The 24,691-nt window shown below is 40.1% G+C and overlaps 1 protein-coding gene across 1 annotated transcript in view; it reads left to right on the top strand.

Moving 5' to 3' along the window:
* The window catches only part of Zmym4 (zinc finger MYM-type containing 4), a 134,485-nt gene that overhangs the window by 9,930 nt on the left and 99,864 nt on the right, over positions 1 to 24,691 (top strand). The window contains exon 2 of the mRNA XM_051171187.1: positions 20,046 to 20,091. Coding sequence (XP_051027144.1) covers positions 20,046 to 20,091 — 46 coding nt within the window. The remainder of the gene's footprint in view (positions 1 to 20,045; positions 20,092 to 24,691) is intronic.

Here is a 24,691-nt window from a genome sequence, read left to right as displayed (position 1 = left end):
TTAATTAGTGATCATTGTGGAAGGGCCTAGCCCATAACATTCGGTACCACCCTGGGCTGGGTAGTCTTCGGTTCTATAAGAAAGGCTAAGCAAACCAAGGAGAGTAAGCCAGTAAGCAGCACTCCTCTGTGGCCTGTGCATTAGCTCTTGCCTTCAAGTTGCCCAAATTGTGCAACCACAAGCCTTACCAATCTTGGTTTTTTATCCACAAAACCCATATTCTGTTGACATGCTTCATTTAGCAAGAACAAGTTAGCAGTAAGTAGAGTTACAGAAGCCAGAAAGCACACATGACATGAAAATAAATCATCTAATTTTAAAGAAATTGCATGTGTGTGTGTGTTCATGTTTGTTGCTATTGCTCTAACTCTGTGAAAGTCCTGTTATTTATTTAGTTAGATTTATTTCTTTTTAAAAAAAGATTATTTATTATTATGTATACAGTGCTCTGCCTGCATGTATCCTGCAGGCCACAAGAGGGCATCAGATCCCATTATAGATGGTTGTAAACCACCATGTGGGTGCTGGGAATTAACTCAGGAACTCTGGAAGAGCAGTCAGTGCTCTTAATCTCTGAGCCATCTCTCCAGCTTCCTCTTTTTTTTTTTTTTTTTTTTTTTTTCAAGGCAGGGTTTCTTTGTGTAGCTGCCCTGGAATTTGCTCTGTAGAGCAGGCAGGCCTTGAACTCACAGAGATCTGCCTTCTTCTGTCTCCCAAACGCTGGGATTAAAGGTGTGCGCTACCACTGCCCTGTGTCTTGTTATTTTATATAATAGCATAATCATGACTTAGCTGAGAGCAGCTGCTGCTTTATAGGCATGCTTGTTTTTCCAGTAAAAATCATTTCCTTAGTCTGTTTTTGTCTTGTACAGTTTGTTCTACAGTGGCATTGTGTATGTGTGAGTGTTGCTTTCGGTGTACATGTATACACATGATAATATCAGAGATACCAGAGATAATAACTTGAGTGTTGCCTCTCAGGACCTGTTCACTTCATTATTTATTTCTTACTTTACATGCATTGCTGTTTTGCCAGCATGTTTGTCTGTGTGAGGGTTTCAGGTCCCGGTCTCCTGGAACTGGAGCTATAGACAATGTGAGCTGCCATGTGAGTGCTGGGAATTGAACATGGGTCCTTTGGAAGAGCAGTCAGTGCTCTTAACCGCTGAGCCATCTCTCCAGCCCCTCACTTTATTTTTTGAGACAGGATCTTTAATTTGCCTGTAACTTTGCTGATTAGCATGTTTCTGGCTGGCTGGCTGGCTGGCATGCCAAGTGGCCAGTGAGCCCTACAGATTCACCTATTCTGGATTACAGGTGCATGGCACAATAACCTGACTTTTTTTATTTGTAGGTCCAGGAGCTCCAACTTAGGTCCTGTTGTTTGCAAAGGAAGCATGTTACTGATTGAGCCATCTTCCTTGTGATAGTATTAAAAATACTTTGTGATTTATTTTCCTTTTCTTTACTTTTGTTTCTAAAACTCAAAAGTGCTCAGCGGTTAAAAGTGCCAACCACTCTTCCAGAGGTCCTAAATTCAGTTCTCAGTAACCACATGGTGGCTCACAACCATCTATAATGTGACCTGATGCTCTCTTCTGGCCTGCAAGAGTACATGCAGATAAAGCACTCATACATTAAAAAACCAAAACCAAAACCTCAAAAGTACTATTTCACTATTCCCTGGGGAATCAGTGAGTATTAGGCTTATTTACTTACTTTTGGAGAATAGATGGGAAAATTTCTTGCTGGAGCATGGACCCCAAAGCAGCCATGCTGGTAAGTCTTTATTCAGCATAGGATGATGGCTTTCTCCCCAGAGGCATAAATGAAGCTTTTCAGTTACCTCTATCCCATACACTCCAGCAACTCTGGAGACCCCGAGGCCATTTTGCAATCAGGGCTGAGTACAAATGGCTGGGAGGAGTGTCTGGAATCTTAGGTGAAGGTTCAGTGACTCTCCTCTTCTGAAGGGATGTTGACAGTTAGTAGGCTTAAGCTTGATTGCGATGGACTTTTACAAGCAGGACTCAGCCAATCTGAAGATGGCCGTTTTTGCTCAGATGTCCACTTTCTACAACAATGCCCATTTAGGCATTTGCAGGAAATACATTGTTTGGGAGTAGGTATACAGATTATAGAGGATTAGTCCACTCCATTGTTTTTGTCTCCTTAAACCTGTGATATTCATCTTCAATGTAATACCAGTGAAACTCTAGTTGTTCAGTTTTATTAAATATGACTGTAGTCATCTTAAGTTTCCAGCAGCAACCAAGTAAGCTGTTAGAGACATGATGCTAACAGCACTTTATAATTAAATATTTTTACAGGTAGCTCCCAGGTTTCTATCCCCCTCCCTCCCTGCTTTTTTATTTTTTATTTTTTTAAAGATTTATTTATTATGTATACAACATTCTGCATGCGTACCAGAAGAGGGCATCAGATCTCATTATAGATGGTTCTGAGCCACTAGGTGGTTTCTGGGACTCGAACTCATGACCTCTGGAAGAGCAGTCAGTGCTCTTAACCTCTGAGCCATCTCTCCAGCCCTTATTTTGGTTTTTTGAAACAGGGTTTCTCTGTGTTAGCCTTAGCTGTCCTGGACTCACTTTGTTTTTTGTTTTTAAATTTTAATTATTTTTAACTTATGTGCATTGGTGTGAGGGTGTCAGATCTTGGCATTACAGACAGTTGTGAGCTGCCATGTGGGTGCTGGGAATTGAACCCGGGTCCTTTGGAAGAGCAGGCAGTGCTCTTAACCACTAGGCCATTTCTCCAGCCCCCTGGACTCACTTTGTACACCAGGCTGGCCTCAAACTCACAACGATCTGCCTCTGTCTCCCTAGTGCTGGGATTAAAGCCATAGGCCACCATGCCTGGCTATTTTTTATTTTTTGACAGAGGATTTCTCTGTGTAGATTTGGCTGTCCTGGAATTTGCTCTGTATACCAGGCTGTCTTCTTCACAGAGACCTGACTGCCTCTGCCTTCCAAATCTTGGGATCTCTGGGAGGCAGAGGCAGGTGAATCACTGTAAGTTTAAGGCCAGCCTGGTCTACAGAGTGAATCCAGGACAGCCAAGGTTACGTAGAGAAACCCTGTCCCAGAAAAAAAATAAATTGTAAAGATAGCATTTTCCGCCTTTAATCCCAGCACTCGGGAGGCAGAGGCAGGCGGATCTCTGTGAGTTTGAGGCCAGCCTGGTCTACAAAGTGAGTCCAGGATGGCCAAGGCTACACAGAGAAACCCTGTCTTGGAAAATCAAAACCAAAAAAAAAAAAAAAAAAAAAAAAAGATAGCATTTTCCTATATATTTCAGGATGATGTTGAATTCACTATGCAGCCAAGATTGGTTTTGATTTTTGCTGTAAATTTAGTACAGTAATTTTTTGTTTTTATTTTTTTGAGACAGGGTTCCTCTGTGTAATAGCCCTGGCTGTCCTGGACTCTTGTAGACCAGGCTGGCCTGGAACTCACAGAGATCTGCCTGCCTCTGCCTCCCGAGTGCTGGGATTAAAGGCGTGTGCCATCACTGTCAGGCTGCTCTTTTTTTATTTTTATTTTTTAAAATTAATTTTATGTATATCAGTGCTCTATCTTCATGTACACCTGCAAGGCAGAAGACGGCATCAGATAACGTTATAGATGGTTGTGAGCCACCGTGTGGTTCCTGGGAATTGAACTCAGGACTTCTGGAAGAGCAGACAGTGCTTTTAACCTCTGAGCCATCTCTCCAGCCCTGTGCAGCAGTTCGTAATCTTTGGGTTATGACCCCTTTTGGGGTTGAATGACCCTTGACATGGGTCTGATATCCTACATATCAGATAATTACATTTTGATCCAACAGTAGCAAAAACAATTATGAAGTAGCAATGAAAATAATTTTATGATTGAGGGTTACTACAACATGAGGAACTGTTTTAATGGGGTGTAGCATTAGGAAGGTTGAAAACTACTGATCTAGTGGCAATTTGGTGTCAGTTTTGAGATGAATGAAAATCTTCCTGCAAGGTATTTACTTCACATAAAGATAAATAACACAGGGTATCCAAGAAAAGGATGGCATTTATATTCAAAAGGATGCTTTATTTCCCCGAAGGTTTGAAATTGTTAGTTTCATTTTGCTCCCATCACTTGTCCTTACTCTGTTCCAGCGTTACATTCTTTCTCTGTAATTGCTGTTACTCAAGCTAAAAACAGACTAACAAAGCAGTGAGACTGAGTTATCTTGATTTCTAATTCTGCAGTTTGTGTAATGAGCCATAGCTGTCCAGCAACTGACTTGTAGACCAGGCTGGTTTCATACTTAGAGAAATCTGCCTGTCTTTGCCTCTTGAGTGCTGGGATTAAAGGTCTGCGTAAGTTTGTTTTTAAGTTTATGGCAAGTAGTTCTTTGTTCTTCTTGAATGTTACTTGAATTGAGCTAGTGTACCTAAATTTATTTTTTTCTGCAACTGCTCAAGAATATATAGAGAACCCTTCTTAAGTAATAGACTTTGTAGCTGCCATCACTGCCTTAACAGTGAAGTGTGGTTTTGAGTGCTTGCTTCACTTGGCATGTGGTCATACCCACTTACAGGTGATAGCTAGGTCAAATTTAATGCCTTTGCATGCCAGGCATTATTACCATTCTGGCTGCTGTTTGAGCCCTGTACTACAACCTAAGGATACAACCCTATCAGTTTACAGTTCCATTGTGTCTGCCTCTTGGCGATTGCAGTCAGAGGACAAAAAGCATGCAGTATTTGAATATGGAAAGTTTAATATTTAGAGTTAGAAAAGTTGGGCAAAGTGGTGCATGCCCGTGGTATATTAAAGAAATGTGTTTACTTGTGTGACACATGTGCTCATGCGTGCACTATGACACACATGTGGTCAGAGACTAATTTGAGGAGTTGTCTCCTTCTCTATGTGTCTTGGGAATTGAACTCAGGTCATCAGGCTTGGCAGCAGGCACTTTCACCCACTGAGTTCCTTGCTGGTCCCTTAATTTTTAAAATACATTTATTAATTTTTAGTTTTTATTTGAGTGTTTGCCATGTATATATGTTTGCCTGTCTGCCTGTCTGTCTGTCTACAGTCTGTCTGCCACCCACAGAGACTACTAAAGGGCATTGGGGCCTAGTAGAGGTAATGGAATCTTCTTTAATTGGATTTACAGACAGTTGTTAGCTGCCATATGGGTGCTAGGAACTAACCCTAGGTTTCTGCAAGAACAGCAACTGCTTTTTAACAGCGTACTCATTGTTTTCATCCCTATTTATTCTATGTGTCTCTCTGTGTGGGGTGTATACATGTGTATATACACGTGAGAGGAAGGCATTGGGTGTCTTGCTTTATTTTGCTGTTCAGGTTTTTTTTTTTTTTTTGAGACAGTATCTCACTGAACCTGGAATCCCTCTGATTCTGAAGCTACCCATGTCAGTTAGACCTGCTGGCCAGTGAGCTCCTGGGATTTGCTTGTATCTGTCTGTGCTTCCAATGCTGAGGTTATGGCTCCTTTCCCAGATGGCTTTTGTATGGGTACTGGGGATCAAACTCAGGTTCTCTTGCTTCTACTACAGCAGTGCCACAGTGCCTCAATACTGTTTCTTAAATTTTTGTTTTAGTTCTGTTTATTTTATTTTTAAAGATTTATTTATTTTATGTGCTGTTTTCATGCACACTAGAAGAGGGAATCAGATTCTACTACAGATGGTTGTAAACCACCGTGTGGTTGCTGGGAATTGAACTCAGGACCTCTGGAAGCAGCAGTACTCTTAACCACTGAGCCATCTCTCCAGCCCTGTTTATTTTATTTTTGATGAGTGTTTTGTCTGCAGGCATGTATATGTAGTGTGTTGTACCTGGTACCTGTGGAGGGTAAAGGATCCCCTGGAATGGATGATCGTGAGTTACCATGTGGGTGCTGGGAGTCTAGTTCTTAAACCGTTGAGCCTCTGGTCCCCACCCCCTCCCGCCCCCCATCCTGGACTCACTTTGTAGACCAGGCTGGCCTCGAACTAACAGTGATCCGCCTGCCTCTGCCTCCCGAGTGCTGGGATTAAAGACGTGCCCCACCACGCCCTGCTTGGACCTACTTTATAGACCAGGCTGGCCTCAAACACACAGAGATCCGACTGTCTCTGCCTCCTGAGCGCTGGGATTAAAGGTGTGTGCTACCGTGCCTGGCTGTCCATTGAGCCATTTTCCACCCTCTTCCCCCTCACACCCTGGAAGTTTTCTGTGGTCTAGGCTGGCCTCAACTACTGTGTAGCTGACACTGGCATTGACTGCCTCATCCTTCTGCTTCCTACACTCCCAAGGGCTGTGATTACAGGCATACATTATCACTTTGCTTAATCTGTTAGTTTGATCATCCATCCTTCTTTAACTGTTTGAAGGTATAACATTCTCTATAGTCTGCTTTAAATAAAACCCAAGCCAGGCAGTGGTGGCGCTTGCCTTTAATCCCAGCACTGGAAGGAAGAGGCAGGTGGGAGGCAGAGCAGGTTGATCTCTGAGTTTGAGGCCAGCCTGGTCTACAGAGTAAGTTCCAGGACAGCCAGAATTACACAAGAGAAACCCTGTCTTGAAAAATAAAACAAACAAAAACAAAGGAACAATACAAAACTTGTGGAAAGTTTTATTTGTTTACTTCAAAATACTTCCTGAGATTCTCCGACCACCCAACATTTTTTTTTTCTTTTCTTTTTCTTCTTGGTTATGAATCTTGCTGTATTTATATACTCCACTCTGATCTTGAACTCAGGGTAATTCTTCCTGCTTCAGCCTCCTGAGTGCTGGGATTATAGGCATGAACCATCACACTTTTTACTTTGACATATGATTGTATGGAAGTATTTTTTATTTGTATTTGGCATTGTAATTAGTGATTGTTAGTGATTCTTGATATCAGTTGAGATAATACATTCCTTTTATACTCAGTTATTTGATATTTTTCTGATACATGTGCTCCAGCATGTGGTGTGTCATGGTGCTTTTTCTACGTAGACTTAAAATGTACGCTATAGCTGTTTGCAGTGATACTTCTACAAATACCAGCTAGGGCAAATTGTTTGATGGAATTTGTTTTTTCGAGACAGGGTTTCTCTGCCCTGGCCTCACTTTGTAGACCAGACTGGTCTTGAATTCACTGTTTGATGGAATTGTTAAAAAGTATGTGTCTTCACTTTCTTTGTCTTACACTAACAGCTGGCACGTACTAGATAGCTATTAAACATAGTTGCAGATTTTGTTTATTCTTTTTATTTGTCATGTTTTCTTCATGTATTTAAAGTTGGGTTAAATCCTTCATGTTACAGAATTATGTTTTACTGATGATTATATTAAATAATTTTATACATGCAAAACTTTTTTCTTTAAGTCTACTTTATCTAACATGAACCTATGAAATGTTGACATTGATATATAAGACATCAATACCTAATAATATGAAGATGTTGTAGATTTGGTGCCATGGAGACCGGGCTTCATGAGACCTTGTCTCAATAAAATAAAAAGAAACAAAAGAACCTAGGCAAATAAAGTATAGTAAACCAAAAAAAATGAAGAAAGTAGTAAATCTACAAGATAGTTTATGGTGGCTCACACTTGTAATTCCAGCACTGGGAAGGAAGGCCAAGGTAGCAGCATTGCATGAGCTCAGAGTGTCTCACATAGCAGCAGAGAGCATCTATGTAGATGGTTCATTACATAAAAGGGCTTGTTTGAACCGGAGTGGTGGCGCACGCCTTTAATCCCAGCAGAGGCAAGTGGATCCCTGTGAGTTAGAGACCAGTCTGGTCTACAATAAGAGTCTAGGACAGCCAAGGCCACACAGAGAAACCCTGTCTCAAAAAACAGAAACAAAAAAACAAAAACCATATGAAGAAGTTCTAGACTGATTGAAAAAAGAAAGATAAAGGCCCCAGCACTTAGGAGGCAGAGACAGGCAGATCTTTGGGAGTTTGAGGCCAGCCTGGTCCAGGACAGCCAGGGCTACACATAGCAACCTTGTCTTGGGGAGGGGGGCAAAAAAAAAAAGGAAAAGGAGAAGAAAGGCACAGTTGCTTTATTAATGAAAATAGGGAGCCAGGCAACGGTGGCACACACCTTTACTCTCAGCACTCAGGAGGCAGAGACGCATCTTTTTTTTTTTTTTTTTTTTTTGCAGAGGCACATCTTTGTGAGTTCAAGACCAGTCTGATCTGTAGCGCTAGTTCCAGGACAGTCAGGCTGACAGAAAGAAACTGTCTCAAAGAAATGTAACAACAGCAAAAAAGAAATGAAAATAGAGATAACTTTTACTTATTAATAATAATGCCAGTTCATGTACTTTAGATAAGAGACAAATGCTTCAGTAGCTCCAACTTATCAAAAAACAAAACAAGAAATTAAAAGCTTTCTATATATTACTTTTATTTTTCCAGTGCTTTGGATTGAACTCAAGACCTTACATATCCTAGGCAAGTGGTCTACTACTCATCCCTCCATATCAGAAATCCCACTTTTTTTTTTTTTTTTTTTTTTTTTTGAGACAGGGTTTCTCTGTGTAGCCTTGGCTGTCCTAGACTCGCTTTGTAGACCAGGCTGGCCTCGAACTCATAGCGATCTACCTGCCTCTGCCTCTTGAGTTCTGGGATTAAAGGCATACCTTTAACTTTGGAAATTATATTTATGGATTATAGTGAATGTGCCCATGTACATGCATGAACGTGTCATGATATGTGTGTGGAGGTCTGAGGACAACTTTTGGGTGTTGGTTCTTTCCTTCCATCACCATTTGGTACCTGGAGATTGAACTCAGGTGGTCAGGCTTGTCAGCAAGTGTGTTTACCTGCTGAACCACCTTGTCAGTCTCAGGCTGCTTTCTTTTGTCCAGTGAAGGAATATGTTAGGATTGAAGCTGCCATACAGCGAAAGAAAGTTAAGGGTTCAGGCTTGGATTCCACCCTTAACCAGGCTCTCATTTGCCTGCCTTAGTCTGGTTTCTAGCTCAGTTTGACTTCAGCACCTGAGGCAGAGCCTGGGAGAGAAAAGGCCTTTCAGACGCTATGGCCTGGTGTGAGAGGGGATTAGGGATGATAGGGGTTATTTTTGAGGGTTTGAGACCAGTATTATACACTCACTTAGTGAGTGCCTGGGGTTTGTATCTATGTTAACAAATAGCACTGGGGGGTTTTGGCTATTACAGTCAAGAGTTTGTCTGGGTCTGGGCTTAGGTTTCAGATGAGGTTAAGAGCCGAAACACTTGTTCATAGATATCTCACTGGAAGGGCAGTGCTGGGAGAAAAGGCATTTGTACTCTCAGAGGTGTTGTAGCACTCAGTACATGTGTGGTATAACCACTGCTGGTCGTCCAAGCTGAGCACTTAGTGTTCCATGGCTCCCAGTTGCTCTCCTTTAAAACACCATTGATGTGGGCTTTGCATTACAGTTATACTGCCCAGTGAAGCCCACAGTTACTATGAATACTTTTACTCTAAATTAGACACAAGGCAAGGATGTCCACTTTTACCACTTGTATATATAGTACAGGATATTTATTCTTATTCAATAAAGAGTAAAGGCATAGTAATCAGAAAGAAGTACAGTTTTTATTTATTAAACAATGTAGTTGCATATACAACCCTAAGGAGTCTCCAAAATGCTACACTCCCCTTTTCCCAAAGACATGTAGCTTTGGCTGTTCTGGAATTTACTCTGTAGACCAGGTAGGCCTTGAACTCACAGAGATCTGCCTGCCTCTGCCTCCCAAGTACTGGTATTAATGGCATGTGCAATCACTGCCAGAAATCCAGAATGCTTTTAAAATTAATGAATTTTGCAAGTGAAAGCATCAAAGTAAAAAAAAAAAAATTTCAGTTACACTTTTATATATTAGTAGCAAGGGATTGTAATGAAATGCTGTTTTTGAGTTATATATATTGTAACAGGAACCAAAAAATGAATGATTTACAAAGTAATAGAAAGCTCTGGACACTAAAAACTATATACCAATTCTTAGAGAAGAAAGGGCCTAAAATAAATTGGTAAAACTCTAATCATCAGCTGGGCGTGGTGGTGCACGCCTTTAATCCCAGCACTTGGGAGGTAGAGGCAGGTGGATCGCTGTGAGTTCAGGGCCAGCCTGGTCTACAAAGCAAGTCCAGGACAGCCAAGGCTAACACAGAGAAACCCTGTCTCAAACAACAACAACAAAAACATCTCTAATCATCATTGATATCATTAGTATCCATTCTCCTGAATTGATTTATGGATGAAAATTTTTTTGTAAGCTATAAATTGAAGTTTTATCTCTGTCATGTAGAGAACCTGGAAATAGTCCTCCTTCCCATTCTGCAATATTTAAGATGTATAAATTATAAATCATAATGAAAATTTAAGAACATTTTTATCTGTCCTTAATTTTTTATAGCAAACCAATTGGAAATCTGTGAACTACAGAAAATTCATCTTACGGAGATTTATTTGAGAGTAATTTATATTAACTATGACAATTAGGAGAGGGTTGGAGAGTAGAAATGACTATAAAAACAGAAGCCAGACCTGGTGGTGGTGGTGCACGCCTTTAACCCCAGCACTCGGGAGGCAGAGGCAGGTGGATCACTGTGAGTTTGAGGTCAGCCTGGTCTACAAAGCGAGTCCAGGAGAGCCAGGGTGACACAGAGAAACCCTGTCTTGAAAAACTAACAAAACAAAACAAAAAACAAACAAAACAAAAAAACAAAAAACAGAAGCCAAAGAGTGTAAAGTTTTCAAAAACCTCATGATTCGAGGTGAACAATATTGACATACAAGCAGTAGAAAGCTAGCACAGCTGTGTTAGGGAGCAAGTTGGCAAGTGTGCATGAAGACTTTAGCTATCAGCAACTTTTTTTTTGGGGGGGCAGGTTTCGAAACAGGGTGGATATATATATCTCGTTTTATTTTTACATGTATATAAGTGTTTTGCCTGCATGCATGTTATTTACCTGGTGCCCAAAGAAGCTGGAAGACAGCGATAGATCCTCTGGGACTGAGTTCCAGATGGCTTTGAACTGCCTTGTGTGTGCTGGGAATCAAAGCCAGGTCCTTTGGAAGTGTTCTTAACCAGTGAGCCAGCTCTCCAGCCTCAAACAGTGTCTTTTGATCATGCCCACCCCTAGCATTCCCCTCCCACTTCTTCACCACTCATGTCCTTTCTTCTTTTTTGGAACTAAGTCTAATCAATACTATCTGTTGGGATGCAGAGTGATTTTATTGGCTTGGTCTTGAACAGGTAACTATAGCTGTAGTGAGTTTATGAATACAATGGTTATTCCAAATAATGCTAAAGAAATGTAACACTGGCTTAGTAAACTAGCTGAGTGTGTAAAGGCCTGCGACCAAGCCACAATCTGGCTGAAACCCTAAGCTCAATCACTAGAACCCACGTGTTGAAAAGGAGAATCAGATTTCCTACCTTACACATAAATAAAATCACGTTTTTGTTTGCTTTAAGACAAACCTGTAACAAAATTTAGTGGAAGGAGCTCATGAGGTTGCTCAGTGTGTTAAAAAAAATCTTCCCATATAAAAAGCCAGATTAGATTGTGTGCTTCTGTAATCTCAGCACTTCAGTGGTGAGATGGGAGGTGGATATAGAATTGTTGGGAGGCTTACTAGCCAGGTAACCTGGAATACATAGCAGCAGTAAGCCAAGTAGGAGGGGAGAAGCCCAGCTCCTGAAAGTTGTCATTTGACTGCCTCACACAGTGACACATAAGCCCTTTTATGCTAACTAAAAATAGGTGGGAAAGAATACTCAAGACCTTTAATATTTAGGGCACTAAGAGGGGCTGGACAAGTGGCTCAGCAGCTAAGATTGAACACAACACAGAGGCCAAGGCTACACAGAGAAACCCTGTCTCGAAAAACCAAAAAAAAAAAAAAAAAAAAAAAAAAGGATTGAACACCACCACTCTTACAGAGGACCCCAGTTAGTTTCCGGGACTCCAGCTCCAGGGCATATAATGCTCTCTTTGGCCTCTGGGGTCATACACAGGTGGCATACATCCACACACACAAATAGTGATCTTTGTTTTTCATAAGTTTTTTTCATGACTTTCTAATTTCTTACATTTATTTCACATTTCCCTCCCTGTTTTGGGTGGTTCTGAGGTTTATATCCAGGACTTTGCAATTGCCAGACAAGCCAGGCAAACACTTTACCACTTAGTAACAATTCCAGCCCCCAGAACCTTTTGTTTGGAATTTTGTGAGGCTTGGGGTACTGGGCTGTGCACCTAGTGCTTCACACATCCTAGGCAAATGTTCTGAGCTATATCACCCAGCTTTTTTTTTACTTAAGGGGGGGTTGAGGGGGGAGTGTGTTTATGTGCCTGTGTGCACTTGTGTGTTCACATACACTCACATGTAATTGCATGTGAGCTGGTTCTCTCCTGCTGCCACATGTGACTTAAAAAAGATTTATTTATATATTTTGCTATATGAGTGCTCTACTGCATGTATGTCTGCATGATAGAAGATGCATCAGAGCCCATTGTAGATGGTTGTGAGCCACCATGTGGTTGCTGGGAATTGAACTCAGGACCTTTGGAAGCTCTTAACCACTGAGCCATCTCTGTAGCCCCAATTTTTTTTTAAGACTGAAAATATTTCATTATCCATATAATATATTCTGATCATGGTTTCATCTTTCTCATTTTCTTAGAATCTCCCTACTTCTCTACCCATCCAGCTCCATGCCTTCTTTTTCTCTTTATTTAGAAAAAGAAAACAAAATAGGCAAATAAAACAAGCCAGAATTAAAAGCCAAAAAACAAAGAAAAAGCATGAGAAGCATACATACACACAGAGACACACCTATACACAACAATACCTGTAAAAACACAAAGTCGGAAACCATAACATACAAGCAAAAGACTAATAAGGCCCCTCCCCCCCAAAAAAAGTGCTCAAAGAGAGCAATATGAGACAGAAACTCTCCAAACATACCATCAAGTTGTGTTTTGTGTTGGCCATCAACCATTGGGCATGTGGCCTGCTCTTCAGTGTGTTATGTATACCTAGTGAAATGCTATTGGAAAAGACAAATTTTTCTTTTGCAAGTGATTGTTAATTGAAGATGGCTTCTGTCTACTTGACCTCTCAGCACTGGGATTCTATCTGGCTTGGATTTGTGCAGGCCCTAATGCATGCTGCCAACAGACTGTGTGAGTGTATGTGAGTCAGTCCTATAGTGTCTACAAGACCCCGACTCTTCGGTGTCTTCAATGCCATCTAACTCGTAGGTCTGAGTCCTTCGGAGAGGGGCTTGACTTTAGTCTCTACTCTCTGCACATTGTCCAGTTATTCTGTGCGTTAGTTCCCATCTGCTGCAGGGGGAAGCTTCTCTGATGATGGCTGAGTGAGATACTGATTGATGGGTATAGTGGAATGTTTCTGCATGTTACTTGGTACCCATATGTGCACATGTTAGTTACTGTGGATTTTTTTCCTTCTTGAGATTGTGTGGCCTTGCTTAATATTACATGGTCTGAGTCTATCTAATTTCTTTGAGCTGCATAGTATTCTACTTTATATACAACAGATTTTCATTATTTATCTGTTGATGGACAACTAGGTTAATTATGATTCTTTGCTGTGGTGAATAAAGAAGCAATAAACATGGGCTTGCATATATCTCTATAGTAGGGTATGGAGTTCTTTGAGTGTATGCCTGAGACTGAGATAGGTAGGTCATATGGTAGTTCTGTTTTTAATTCTTCGAGAAATTTCCAAACTGATTTTCACAATGGCTATATTAATTTGTAACTCCATCAACAGTGAATAAAGGTTTTCCTCTCCACGTCCTTGCCTATGTTTGTTCTCAGATTGTTGATGTAGATAGCCATTGTGTGGTGCTATCTGAAAGTAACTTTTTTTGTTTTTGTTGTTGTTTTTCCCAGACAGGGTTTCTCTGTGTAACCTTCGATGTCCGGGACTTTATAGAGCAGGCTGACCTCCAATTCACAGAGCTCCACCTGCCTCTGCCTCCTAAAAGCTAGCACTAAAGGCATGCTTTACCACTCCTGGCTCTACAAGTAGTTTTAATTTCCATTACCCTGATTGCTAGGGATATTGAACACTTTAAAAAAAAATGGTTATTGTAGTTTTTTGTTTTTGATTTTGTTTTCTTTTGTTCTGTTTTGTTTTGTTTTTCCCAAGGCAGGGTTTCTCTGTGTATCCCAAGCTGTCCTGGAACTCAATCTATAAACCAGGCTGGCCTTCAACTCATAGGATCTGCTTGGCACCACTGCCAGGCTATTTTCAGGTTTCAAATTAAGGTCTGTGACCCAGCAAAACATTTTTTTAAAAAATTGATTTATTTTATTTTATGTGCAGTGGTATTTAGCCTGCATGTATACCTGTGTGAGAGTGTCAGATCTTGGAATTACAGGCAGTTGTGAGCTGCCATGTGGGTGCTGGGAATTGAACCTGGATCCTCTGAAAGAGCAGTCTGCTCTTACCAGCTGAGACATGTCTCCAGCCCCCAGTACTGGAGTACTTTCTATGTGAAAATGTTTTTGTTTTGTCTGTACACATGTGTGTGTGCTGTTTGTATATATGCCTGTTGGATCCCCTGAAATGTGTTATGGATGGTTGTGAGCTATTATGTGGGTGTTGAGAATTAAACCCATGTCTTCTGCAAGAGCAACAGATGATTTTAATTGCTGAGTCATCTCTCTTAACACCTTTTTGATCAAGTTTGAATTGGTTTTTATACAGGGTGAAAGACACAAATCTAATTTGACTTTTTTTGCTGGTAGAAATTTAGTTTGCCAGCACCATTTGTTGATTAGCCTTTTTTTAAATGTCAAAAATTAAGTGGGCATAGTTTTTTTTTTTCTTTTTTGGGGACAGGACCTTTCTACATAGCCCTGGTTGTGCTGGAACTCACCATGTAGACCAGGCTGGCCTCTAACTCACAAATACCTGCCTTGCCTCTGCCTCTTTTTTTTTTTTTTAATTTTTTTTATTAATTTATTCTTGTTACATCTCAATGTTTATCTCATCCCTTGTATCCTCCCATTCTTCCCTCCCTCCCATTTTCCCATTATTCCCCTTCCCTATGACTGTGACTGAGGGGGATTACCTCCCCCTGTATATGCTCATAGGGTATCAAGTCTCTTCTTGGCAACCTGCTGTCCTTCCTCTGAGTGCCACCAGGTCTCCCCCTCCAGGGGACATGGTCAAATGTGAGGCACCAGAGTATGTGAGAAAGTCATATCCCACTCTCCACTCAACTGTGGAGAATGTTCTGACCATTGGCTAGATCTAGGTAGGGGTTTAAAGTTTACCGCCTGTATTGTCCTTGGCTGGTGCCTTAGTTTGAGTGGGACCCCTGGGCCCACATGCCTCTGCCTCTTAAAAGCTGGTATTAAAGGTGTGAGCCCCCACACCTGGCAACATTGTTGTTTTATTTTATTTTTATTTTTATTTTATTTTTTTTGGTTTTTCGAGACAGGGTTTCTCTGTGTAGCCTTAGCCATCCTGGACCCACTTTGTAGACCAGGCTGGCCTCGAACTCACAGCGATCCGCCTGCCTCTGCCTCCCGAGTGCTGGGATTAAAGGCATGCACCACCAAGCCCGGCTCAACATTGTTGTTTTAAATATGGATCTTTTATTCCATTGGTCTACCTGTCTACTTTTATTCCAGTAGCAGGATGTTTATCACTAGAGCTCTATAGCATAATTTTGTTTAGTTTTGTTTTGTTTTTCCAGACAGGGTTTCTTTGTTCAGCCTTGGCTGTCCTGGCTCTGTAGACCAGGCTGTCCTTGAATTCAGAGATACCCACTTGCCTCTACCTCTTGAGTACTGGAATTAAAGGTGTGTGCCACCACTGCCCAGCTTTCATAGAATAATTTGAGGTCAGGTGTTATAATACATCTAGTGGTATTCTTACTCCTTAAGATTGCTTTGGCTATTTGTGGTTCCATATGAATTCTTGTATTTTTTTAAACCTATGAAATATTACATCAGGATTTTGTTATTTATTACATTAAACCTATAAGTTAATTTTGGTAGTACCGCCATTTTCACAATGTTAATTATACCAATCTAGGTGCATGGAATACCTACCTTTCCATTATCTATTAACTTCTGTGTTTTCTTTTTTCAGGATATTGAAATTTTACTTTGAGAAGTCTTTCATTTCTTTTGTTAGATATGTTCCTAACACATGGGGCAGCGGATGACATTATTATTTTGAATGGAATGTTTTTCATTTCTTTTTTTAAAAATTATTTATTTTTATTTTATGTGCGTTGGTGCTTTGCCTGCATGTATGTCTGTGGGTGTTAGATTTTGGAGTTACAGACAGTTGTGAGCTGTCATGTGGATGCTGGGAATTGAACCCAGATCTTCTGGAAGAACAATCAGTGCTCTCAACTGTTGAGCCATCTCTCCAGCACTCCTCATTTCTTGAGAGTAGACTTGTTGGTATAAATGAAAGGTACTGTTATTTATTTTTTGGGGGGGGGGTTTCAAGACAGGGTTTCTCTTTGTATGTAGCCTTAGACATTCTGGACTCATTTTGTAGACCAGGCTGGCCTTGAACTCACAGCTATCCACCTGCCTCTGCCTCCCGAGTGCTGGGATTAAAGGTGTGTGCCACCACGCCTGGCTTATTTATTTATTCTTTAATATTGACTTTGTACCCTGCAACTTACTGTATTAGATCCAAGGGTTTTCTAGTAGACTCAGAGTCCTTAAGAATTATGTCACCTACAAATAGGGGTAGTTTGACCCCCGCCTCCCCCCGCATTTGTATCCCTTTTATGGTTTCCTCTTGTTTAATTGATGCAATTAAGGCTTTGGGCACTATGCATGCACTATATAGTGAGCATCCTTGTCTCATTTCTGATTTTCATTTAATGTAATGTTGTTTGTAGGCATGCTGTATATGGCTTTTATTAATTTGAGATATAGTTCATCTATTCACCTAAGTCTCCAAAGCCTTTAAAAATTTGTGTTTACTATTTTATTCTTTTATGTATATAGGTATTCTGTTTACATGTCTGTACCTTCTTCTGCAGAGGCTAGAAGAAGGCATTGAATCCCCTGGAACTGAAGTTACAGATGATTGTTAGCCACCGTTCAGGTGTTGGAAATTGAGTCCAGGTCTTTCGAAGAGGAGACAGTGCTCTCAACAATTGAGCCATCTCTCCGGGACCTGCCCTTAACCCCACCCACCCTTGAGACAAGGTCTCACTATGTAGTTCTGACTCACCTGGAACTCCCTGTGTAGACCAGGCTGGCCTAGAACTCACAGATTGGTCTGCTGTTGTTTTATTTTATTTTATTTATTTTTTGGTTTTTCGAGACAGGGTTTCTCTGTTAGCCCTGGCTGTCCTAGGCTTGGACCAGGCTGGCCTTGAACTCACAGTGATCCACCTGCCTGTGCCTCCCGAGTGCTGGGATTAAAGGCATGTTCCACCATTCCCAGCTTCTACTGTTGTTTTAAAAGGATGAAAGTTCCAAAGTCAGTTTTACCAATGAAGACTTAGGAGCAAGATGCTAGGATGAAAACCTGCTAGCTCAGAGTAGAGAAAGCACCCAGCTGACCTTCCTATTCAGGTCTTGTCCCAGAGGAAAACCCAAAAACTAAAAGCAGAGATTGCTAGCTCAAAGCTGAAAAGCCCCTTGTTCTTATCCACTCACGATTTTTGTTGGTTGGTGTTTTGTTTTGTTTTGTTTTGTTTTGAGACAGGGTTTCTCTGTGTAGCTCTGGCTGTCCTAGACTCACTTTGTACACTAGGCTGGCCTAGAACTCACAGAGATCCACCTGCCTCTGCCTCCCAAAGTGCTGGGATTACAGGCGTGGGCCACCAGCTGCCTTCTACTGTGTCTTAAATACATTTTAACTCAAAGTCTTTCCTACTCTTTAATCCCTGTCAGCTGATTTCTTGCCCTGCCTCTTGACCTAGGGTTAATTTTATTAAATCCTATGTACAGAAAGCTCTTGTATTAAAGGTGTGTGCGAGGGCTGGCTAAAGCACATCATAATCACCTGTTTTCAATAAACAGAAAGTTATTGGATTAAAGATGTGTGTAAAGCTGAACCACTCCAAACATGAAACAGGGTTTTGGGCTCAGAGGTTAAGAGCACTGACTGCTCTTCCAGAGGTCCTGAGTTCAATTCCCAGCAACCACATGGTGGCTCACAACCATCTATAGTGTGATCTGATGCCCTCTTCCGGTGTGCAGGTATACATATGAACAGAACTCTGTGCACATGATAAATTAATAAATAAATAAATCTTTAAAAAATAAATAAAAGAAACAGGACTTTACAGTTCACAATGGGGTCAAATATCCTGCAACAGTTGTCTGCCTCTGCTTTCTGAGTGCTGGGATTAAAGGGGTGTACTATCACACCCAGCTCCAAAGTCTCCAAAACTTTTGTTATGAAGACATGTTAAACTTTTATTAAATTCTTTTTCAGCTTCAATTGAAATAATTGTGTGGTTCCTGTCCCTTGAGTTTATATGGTATATCTCATTGATTTATTTATTATTTATATTTAGCCCACCATAGGTTTGTTCAAAATACTATTTATTTATTTATGTGTGTGTGTGTGTGTGTGTGTGTGTGTGTGTGTGTGTGTTTGTGTGAATGTAAATGTGAATTTGCCTGCAGACGTCAAGAAGAAGTTGTTGGATCCCCTGGTGCTGAAGTTACAGATGGTTGTGAACACTCAGTCAAGGTGCTGGGAACCGAACCGCAGTCTTGGAAGAACTGCAAGTGCTTTTAACTGTGGTGCCACCTGCTGTAATTTCTTGAATGTTAAGAAGTCATCCTACTTGAAATGTGCTCTCATTCCTAATACCATTAAAAAAGTTAGTGTACAAAATAATGGGTTTCATTTTAACACTGTCTGACATATGTGACTGATGTTTGCTCACATTTTCCCTCTCCTTACGCTCTCCTGTCTTTCTTCCTCTCCTGATGGTTCCTTCCTTGCCCCGTTAGTCTCTTTTGTTTTCATGTCACACATCGCTACTTACTGGTTGTTAATCTAGATTCTGTCTGAGAGAAAACATGCTATGCTTTTTCTGTCTTTTTGTTATCAACTGCTTGACAGCTCCTCTCTCCAGTTGATACTACAGTTTTGGCCTTTTCAAGCAATTATGTTTCCTGCAAATATGGATAACTTTGTTTCCTTTGCCCTGATTTTATGCTTTATATTTCTTTAGTATTAGTGCATCAACTAGTAGTTTCAGAACAAAGTAAATTTGGTAATCATTTGTAATACTTGGTAATCACATTACCACTGTAATAGCAATTAGATGTTAAATAACTGATGTTGCTTGCCAACTTCACCAAATTGCTAATGGATGTCTGGAGTTTTGATAACATCTGTATTTTGTAGGTAAGAGTGCTGTGGCTGATTAATGATGGGAAGAAAAGTTGAGTAGTAAGGGACAGGTAGGAGCCAAGAATTTCCTGCTTTTAATATTATTAAATTTGAAGATTCTAGCATACTAAATATATTGTTTTCTATATACTTTTTAAACTCCCAGAAAAAAATACATGTGAAAATCAGGAATTGTCAAATAGTATAGTTATTTAGCATTAATTTGGAGTATATTACTAAACATAAAAAAGTGGCTTTGTTTTGAAGTCACAAAGATGATCTTCTTGACATCAGTTAGTGTCTCTTCCCATTGTGATCGTGAGCTGTTCGTGTTAGGTTTCAGAAATGCTCTGTCATTAAGTATCTTTGGGAAATGCTTGCCAGCTGTTGTGGCTCATGTTTGAAATCCCAGCACTTGGAAGGCTGAAGCAAAGAAGAGTACATGAATTCCAGGAGTTGCCTCTGCTTTATTTCCGCTTGCACTTTTAAAGGTCTAGAATTACCTCAGACTTGGCTCTGTTTCTGTCTTAGGCCCTACGTACTCAACAGGAGCCATTGCTGCAACACAATTACTTTGATTTTAAGATCAGCAAACTTGCTATGGGATTAGATAGGGATTTTAAAAAGTAAGATGAAACATTTGAGAGTAATGTTATTTCTCTCTCTCTTTTTTTTTTTCAGTTTGAACAGAAAAGTGATGCAGTTTTTGATGAAATTGTAGAGAACTGTAAGTACTATTTGAGAAAAAAAGGTTGTCTTTAGATAGATTACATCTGGATTTGCATTTAATAACCATTAGAGTATTTAGATAGTGTTAATTTGTGTGACAATCCAGTTTGATTTAGCTTCAATATCATGGAGTTAAGGTATTTAGATTTTTATTTATTTTTTTAGTAAATATTCTTCTAGTTTTTATTATGTTGAAATATAGCAATATTTTGTGCTGGTATGAATTATATAAAATTGGACTTAACCTTTTTTCTTACAGGTTTTAACTTGGCTTGTACTCTTTAGGCACTATATGATAGATTATAAAAGTAATACATTCAATTACAGTACAGAATGGATAAAGTAGAAATTAAACATGTATTAATTTCAAAAGATTTAGTGAGCTTTAAGAGTTTAATATATATCTTTCCAGACTTTTTCTATGAATGTATACACATGTATGGTATGTGAGGTTTATGTTCAGTAACCACATGAATATTCTTCCTGCTTCTTTTATTCAACGTATAGACGTCTTTCTGCGTCAATGAATATAGTTCTAGTGTATGTAGCCTCTTAATTGCTACTGGTTATTTTGTTATAGGGCTGTACTATAGCCAGCTTCCCTTTTATAAACATACAAAGAATTTTAATTTTTTATTATCAACAATACTGAATGTTTTGCTATATGTATTGTTTACTTGCTCAAATATTTTGTAAAATAAATACTATGAATAAAAGTGAATTTTACAGGATGTTTATGTACTTGTTTAAGTATGGTAAACTCTGTCATCTAGAAGTCTTTTTTCCTTTTCTTTATTTCTTTTTCATTGTATGTGTGTGTTTTGAGATCTGTGTATCTCTGGTTGTCCTGGAACTCTGAAGATGAGGCTGGCCTCAAACTTAAGTGATCCGCCTTCCTCTGCCTCCAGAGTGATGGATGGGATTAAAGGCGTGGGCCTCTACTACCATATGTTATCTAGTTTTGTTTTTTCCCAGAGGCAGGGTTTCTCTTGTAGTCCTGGCTGTCCTGGACTGCCTTAGTAGACTAGGCTGGCCTCAAAATCAGCGATCTGACTGCTTCTGCCTATGGGATTACAAGCATATGCCACTGTGCCCAGCTTTTTTTTTTTTTTAATCTAGTATTCTTAAGGGAAATGTGTTCCTTTTTCCTTACAATTACCTCCACTTATAGATCTGTGAGTACCTCCCTTCCTTGTCTAATTACTTTGGTAACGTACATTTGTTTGTTTGTTTACTTACCATATTTTCCGGTGTATAAGATGACCCCAGCTTTAACTTTTCCAGTTAAAATTAAAAAAAAAATAAAATAAAATAAAATACAGTTTGTAGCCCAAGTCTGCTGCACAGGGTGTGCTTTGTAAAAGGATTTGATTAGTCTTATATGGCAAGTATATTCTAGACTATATTTTAAGTGGAGAAGTTAAATTTAAAGTTGGGGGTTATCTTATATGCTGGAAAATATGTTTTTGGTTTTTTTTTTGGTTTTTGGGTTTTTTGTTTTTGTTTTTTTTGAGACAGGGTTTCTCTGTGTAATAGTCTTGGTTGTCTTGAACTCACTTTGTAGACCAGGCTGGCCTTGAACTCACAGAGATCTACCAGCTTCTACCTCCCGAGAGCTGGGATTACAGGTGTGCACCACTGTGGTAACATTTGGTAACACATATTTTGAATGATAACTAGTAATAACTAATTATCCTATTCCAGTGGATTTAGCTATTGAATGTCCTTGTTGTTGCAAGCAGTAGAGTCTAAAAGAAACATACATTTATTGATTGGCTGGTTAATTGTGGTCCTAAAGATTAAGTGCAGGGCTTTATATAACTGTCACTGAACAGTATTACTCTATCTTCATAAACATTTTAGATGTACAATGAATATTTTACAGTATTTAATGAGGTAGTAAAGAACAAATTTTTAGAGTCTTCAGCAAAAGATTATGGCCTCTTTGTAGTATTTTCAGAAAGCAGTTTTGTTTGAGTGAACTTTTTTTTTTAAAGATTTATTATGTATACAATATTCTGCCTGCATGTACACCTACACACCAGAAGAGGGCACCATATCTCATTATAGATGGTGTGAGCCACCATTTGGTTGTTGGGAATTGAACTCAGGACCTTTGAAGAGCAGACAGTGCTCTTAACCTCTGAGCCACCTCTCCAGCCCCCTGATTGACTTTTTTTTTTTTTTTTTTTTTGAGGCATAGCCTCACTATGTAGTCCATACTTGTCTGGAACTCACTATATGTAGGATAAGGCTTGCCTTGGACTTAGAAAGACTTGTCTGCCTTTGTCTTCTGAGTGCTGGGAAGAAAGGCGTTTGCCACCATGCCAGACTAGCTTGATTGACTAAAAAAGAAATCTATTTTTAATTTTGTGTCTTTGCATGTGCACATGAGTGCGAGTCTTGAGGAGACCAGAAGCATCAGATCCTCCTGATGTTGATGTTGGCATTTACAAGTTGTCTAACATAAATGCTGTAATGGAACTCAGGCTTGTTTTTGTTTTTTCAGGATAGGGTTTCTCTGTGTAGCCTTGGACTTTTAATTCAGGCGGGCCTGGAACTCACAGAGATCCGCCTGCCTCTTCCTCTCTGAGTGCTGGGATTCAGGCGTGTGCCAGTGTGTCCTGCTTGGAACTCAGGGTTTTTGTAGGAATAGAATGTACTGCTGAGCTATCTATCTCTCTAACTTCTTGATTGACTTAAATTTTAAAAATTTTAAAAAATTTTAAAAAATTTTATATATGTAGTTATTTGGCCTGCATGTATGTTTGGTATGTGTTGGATCTCCTAGGGTTATGGATGGTTGTAAGCCATCAGGTGTGTACAATCAAACACGGGTCCTTGGGAGAGCAGCCAGTGCTTTTAACCACTGAGCACTCTGTCTATCCTCCAGAAGCTTTTCCTTTTAGATTTCTCTAGATTACTTCTATACGTTATTCTCATTTAAGTTAAATTTAATTTTGTATGCCCAGAGTTGGGGCCAGGTATGTCATGGTATTCATGGGAAGGTTAGAGAACAACTTTGATTTTATTGTTTTGTTCACCTTATGTGGGTTCCAGAGATCAACTCAAGTCTTTAGTCTGTCTGTCTCTGTCTCTGCTTGTCTCTGCCTGCCTGCCTACCTGCCTGCCTGCCTACCGGCCTGCCTGTCTGTCTCTGTCTCTGTCACTCTCTGCCTCTCTCTCATCTCTCTGTCTGTTGGTCGGTTTTTTGAGACAGTGCTGTCCTGGACTGGATTCATAGATCCCTCTGTCTCCTGAGTGTTGGGAATAAAGGCGTGTGCCACCACACCCAGCCTACCTTACTGTCTTTAAGTGTTGGGATTATAGATGTGAGCCATAATATAGAAGCCCAGAAGATAATATGGCTTTATGGTTACAGAAATAAATCCAGGGCCTTCAGCTTTCTGTGTTATATAGTTTGTGTTTGACTTCCATATTTATGGAAGTCTGGTATTCTAGGAGGAATGCTCTTCAGACTGAGATTAGAAAGGGGAAAGAGAGCCAGGCATGGTGGTGCATGTCTGTAATCCCAACACAGAGGGAGGCAGAGGCAGGCTTGCAGTGAGTTGGAGGCCAGCCTAGTCTACAAAGCTAGTCCAGTACAGGAAAGGCTACATAGAGAAACCCTATTCAATAAAGCTACAAAAGCCAAACCAACAACCAAACAAAAAGATAGGAAGAAGAACATAATAGCATATTTCTAAGCAGAACTAGGCACTTGGGTGGTCAGGATCACACTGTGTAGCCCAGGCTGGCCTTGTATATGTGATCCTTTAGTCTTAGTCTCTGACTTAGTCAGGGTTTCTATTGTTGTGATAAAACATGACCAAAAGCAAGGTGGGGAAGAAAGAATTATTACACTTCTATATTGTAGTTCATCAAGAGAAGGAAGCCAGGACAGGCTCTCAAATAAAAGAGGGGCCTGTTAGGAGCTGAGCAGAGCCCATGAAGAGTGTTGCTTACTGCCTGGCTTAGTCAGCTTTCTTGTAGAATCCAGGACCCAGAATGGTGCCAGCCTCCTACATCAATAACTGAGAAGATGTCTTCCAGCCAGACCTTATGGAGGCACTTCCCAGTTGAGACTCCCTTCTCCCTGATGACTCTAAACTAGTCATCATAGCTTCCTAGTGTAGGGCTTACAGGTGTGTGCCACCACACCCAATTTTAGTCAGTCTGATCTAGAAATGCTACCTGAATACTAAGATTCACCTCTTTTTTGCCAAAGTTTCTTCAAAGAAACCTGGAAATCACAGTCCCATTGTTGAGGCTGTTTTTGCTTTAGAATAAAACTGAGAGGGGGCTGGAGAGATGGCTCAGCAGTTAAGAGCACTGTCTACTCTTCCAGAGGTCCTGAGTTCAATTCCAAGCAACCACATGGTGGCTCATAACCATCTATCATGAGATCTGGTTCCCTCTTCTGGTGTGTAGGTGTATACATGCAGGCAGAACACTGTATATGTAATAAATAAATTTTAAAAAAGAATAAAACTGAGAATCCTTTAGAAAGGAACAGAAGGAAACTGCTATTAGGTGTGTGTTATTTGCTACAATGGTCACCTGGATGAAGATACTATACTATTTAATACACACACACA

The sequence above is a fragment of the Acomys russatus genome, chromosome 29 (assembly GCF_903995435.1).
Source record: "Acomys russatus chromosome 29, mAcoRus1.1, whole genome shotgun sequence".
Taxonomy (NCBI): Eukaryota; Metazoa; Chordata; class Mammalia; order Rodentia; family Muridae; genus Acomys; species Acomys russatus.
The sequence above is the reverse complement of the archived record's forward strand: the minus strand, read 5'-3'. Positions and strand labels throughout refer to the sequence as shown.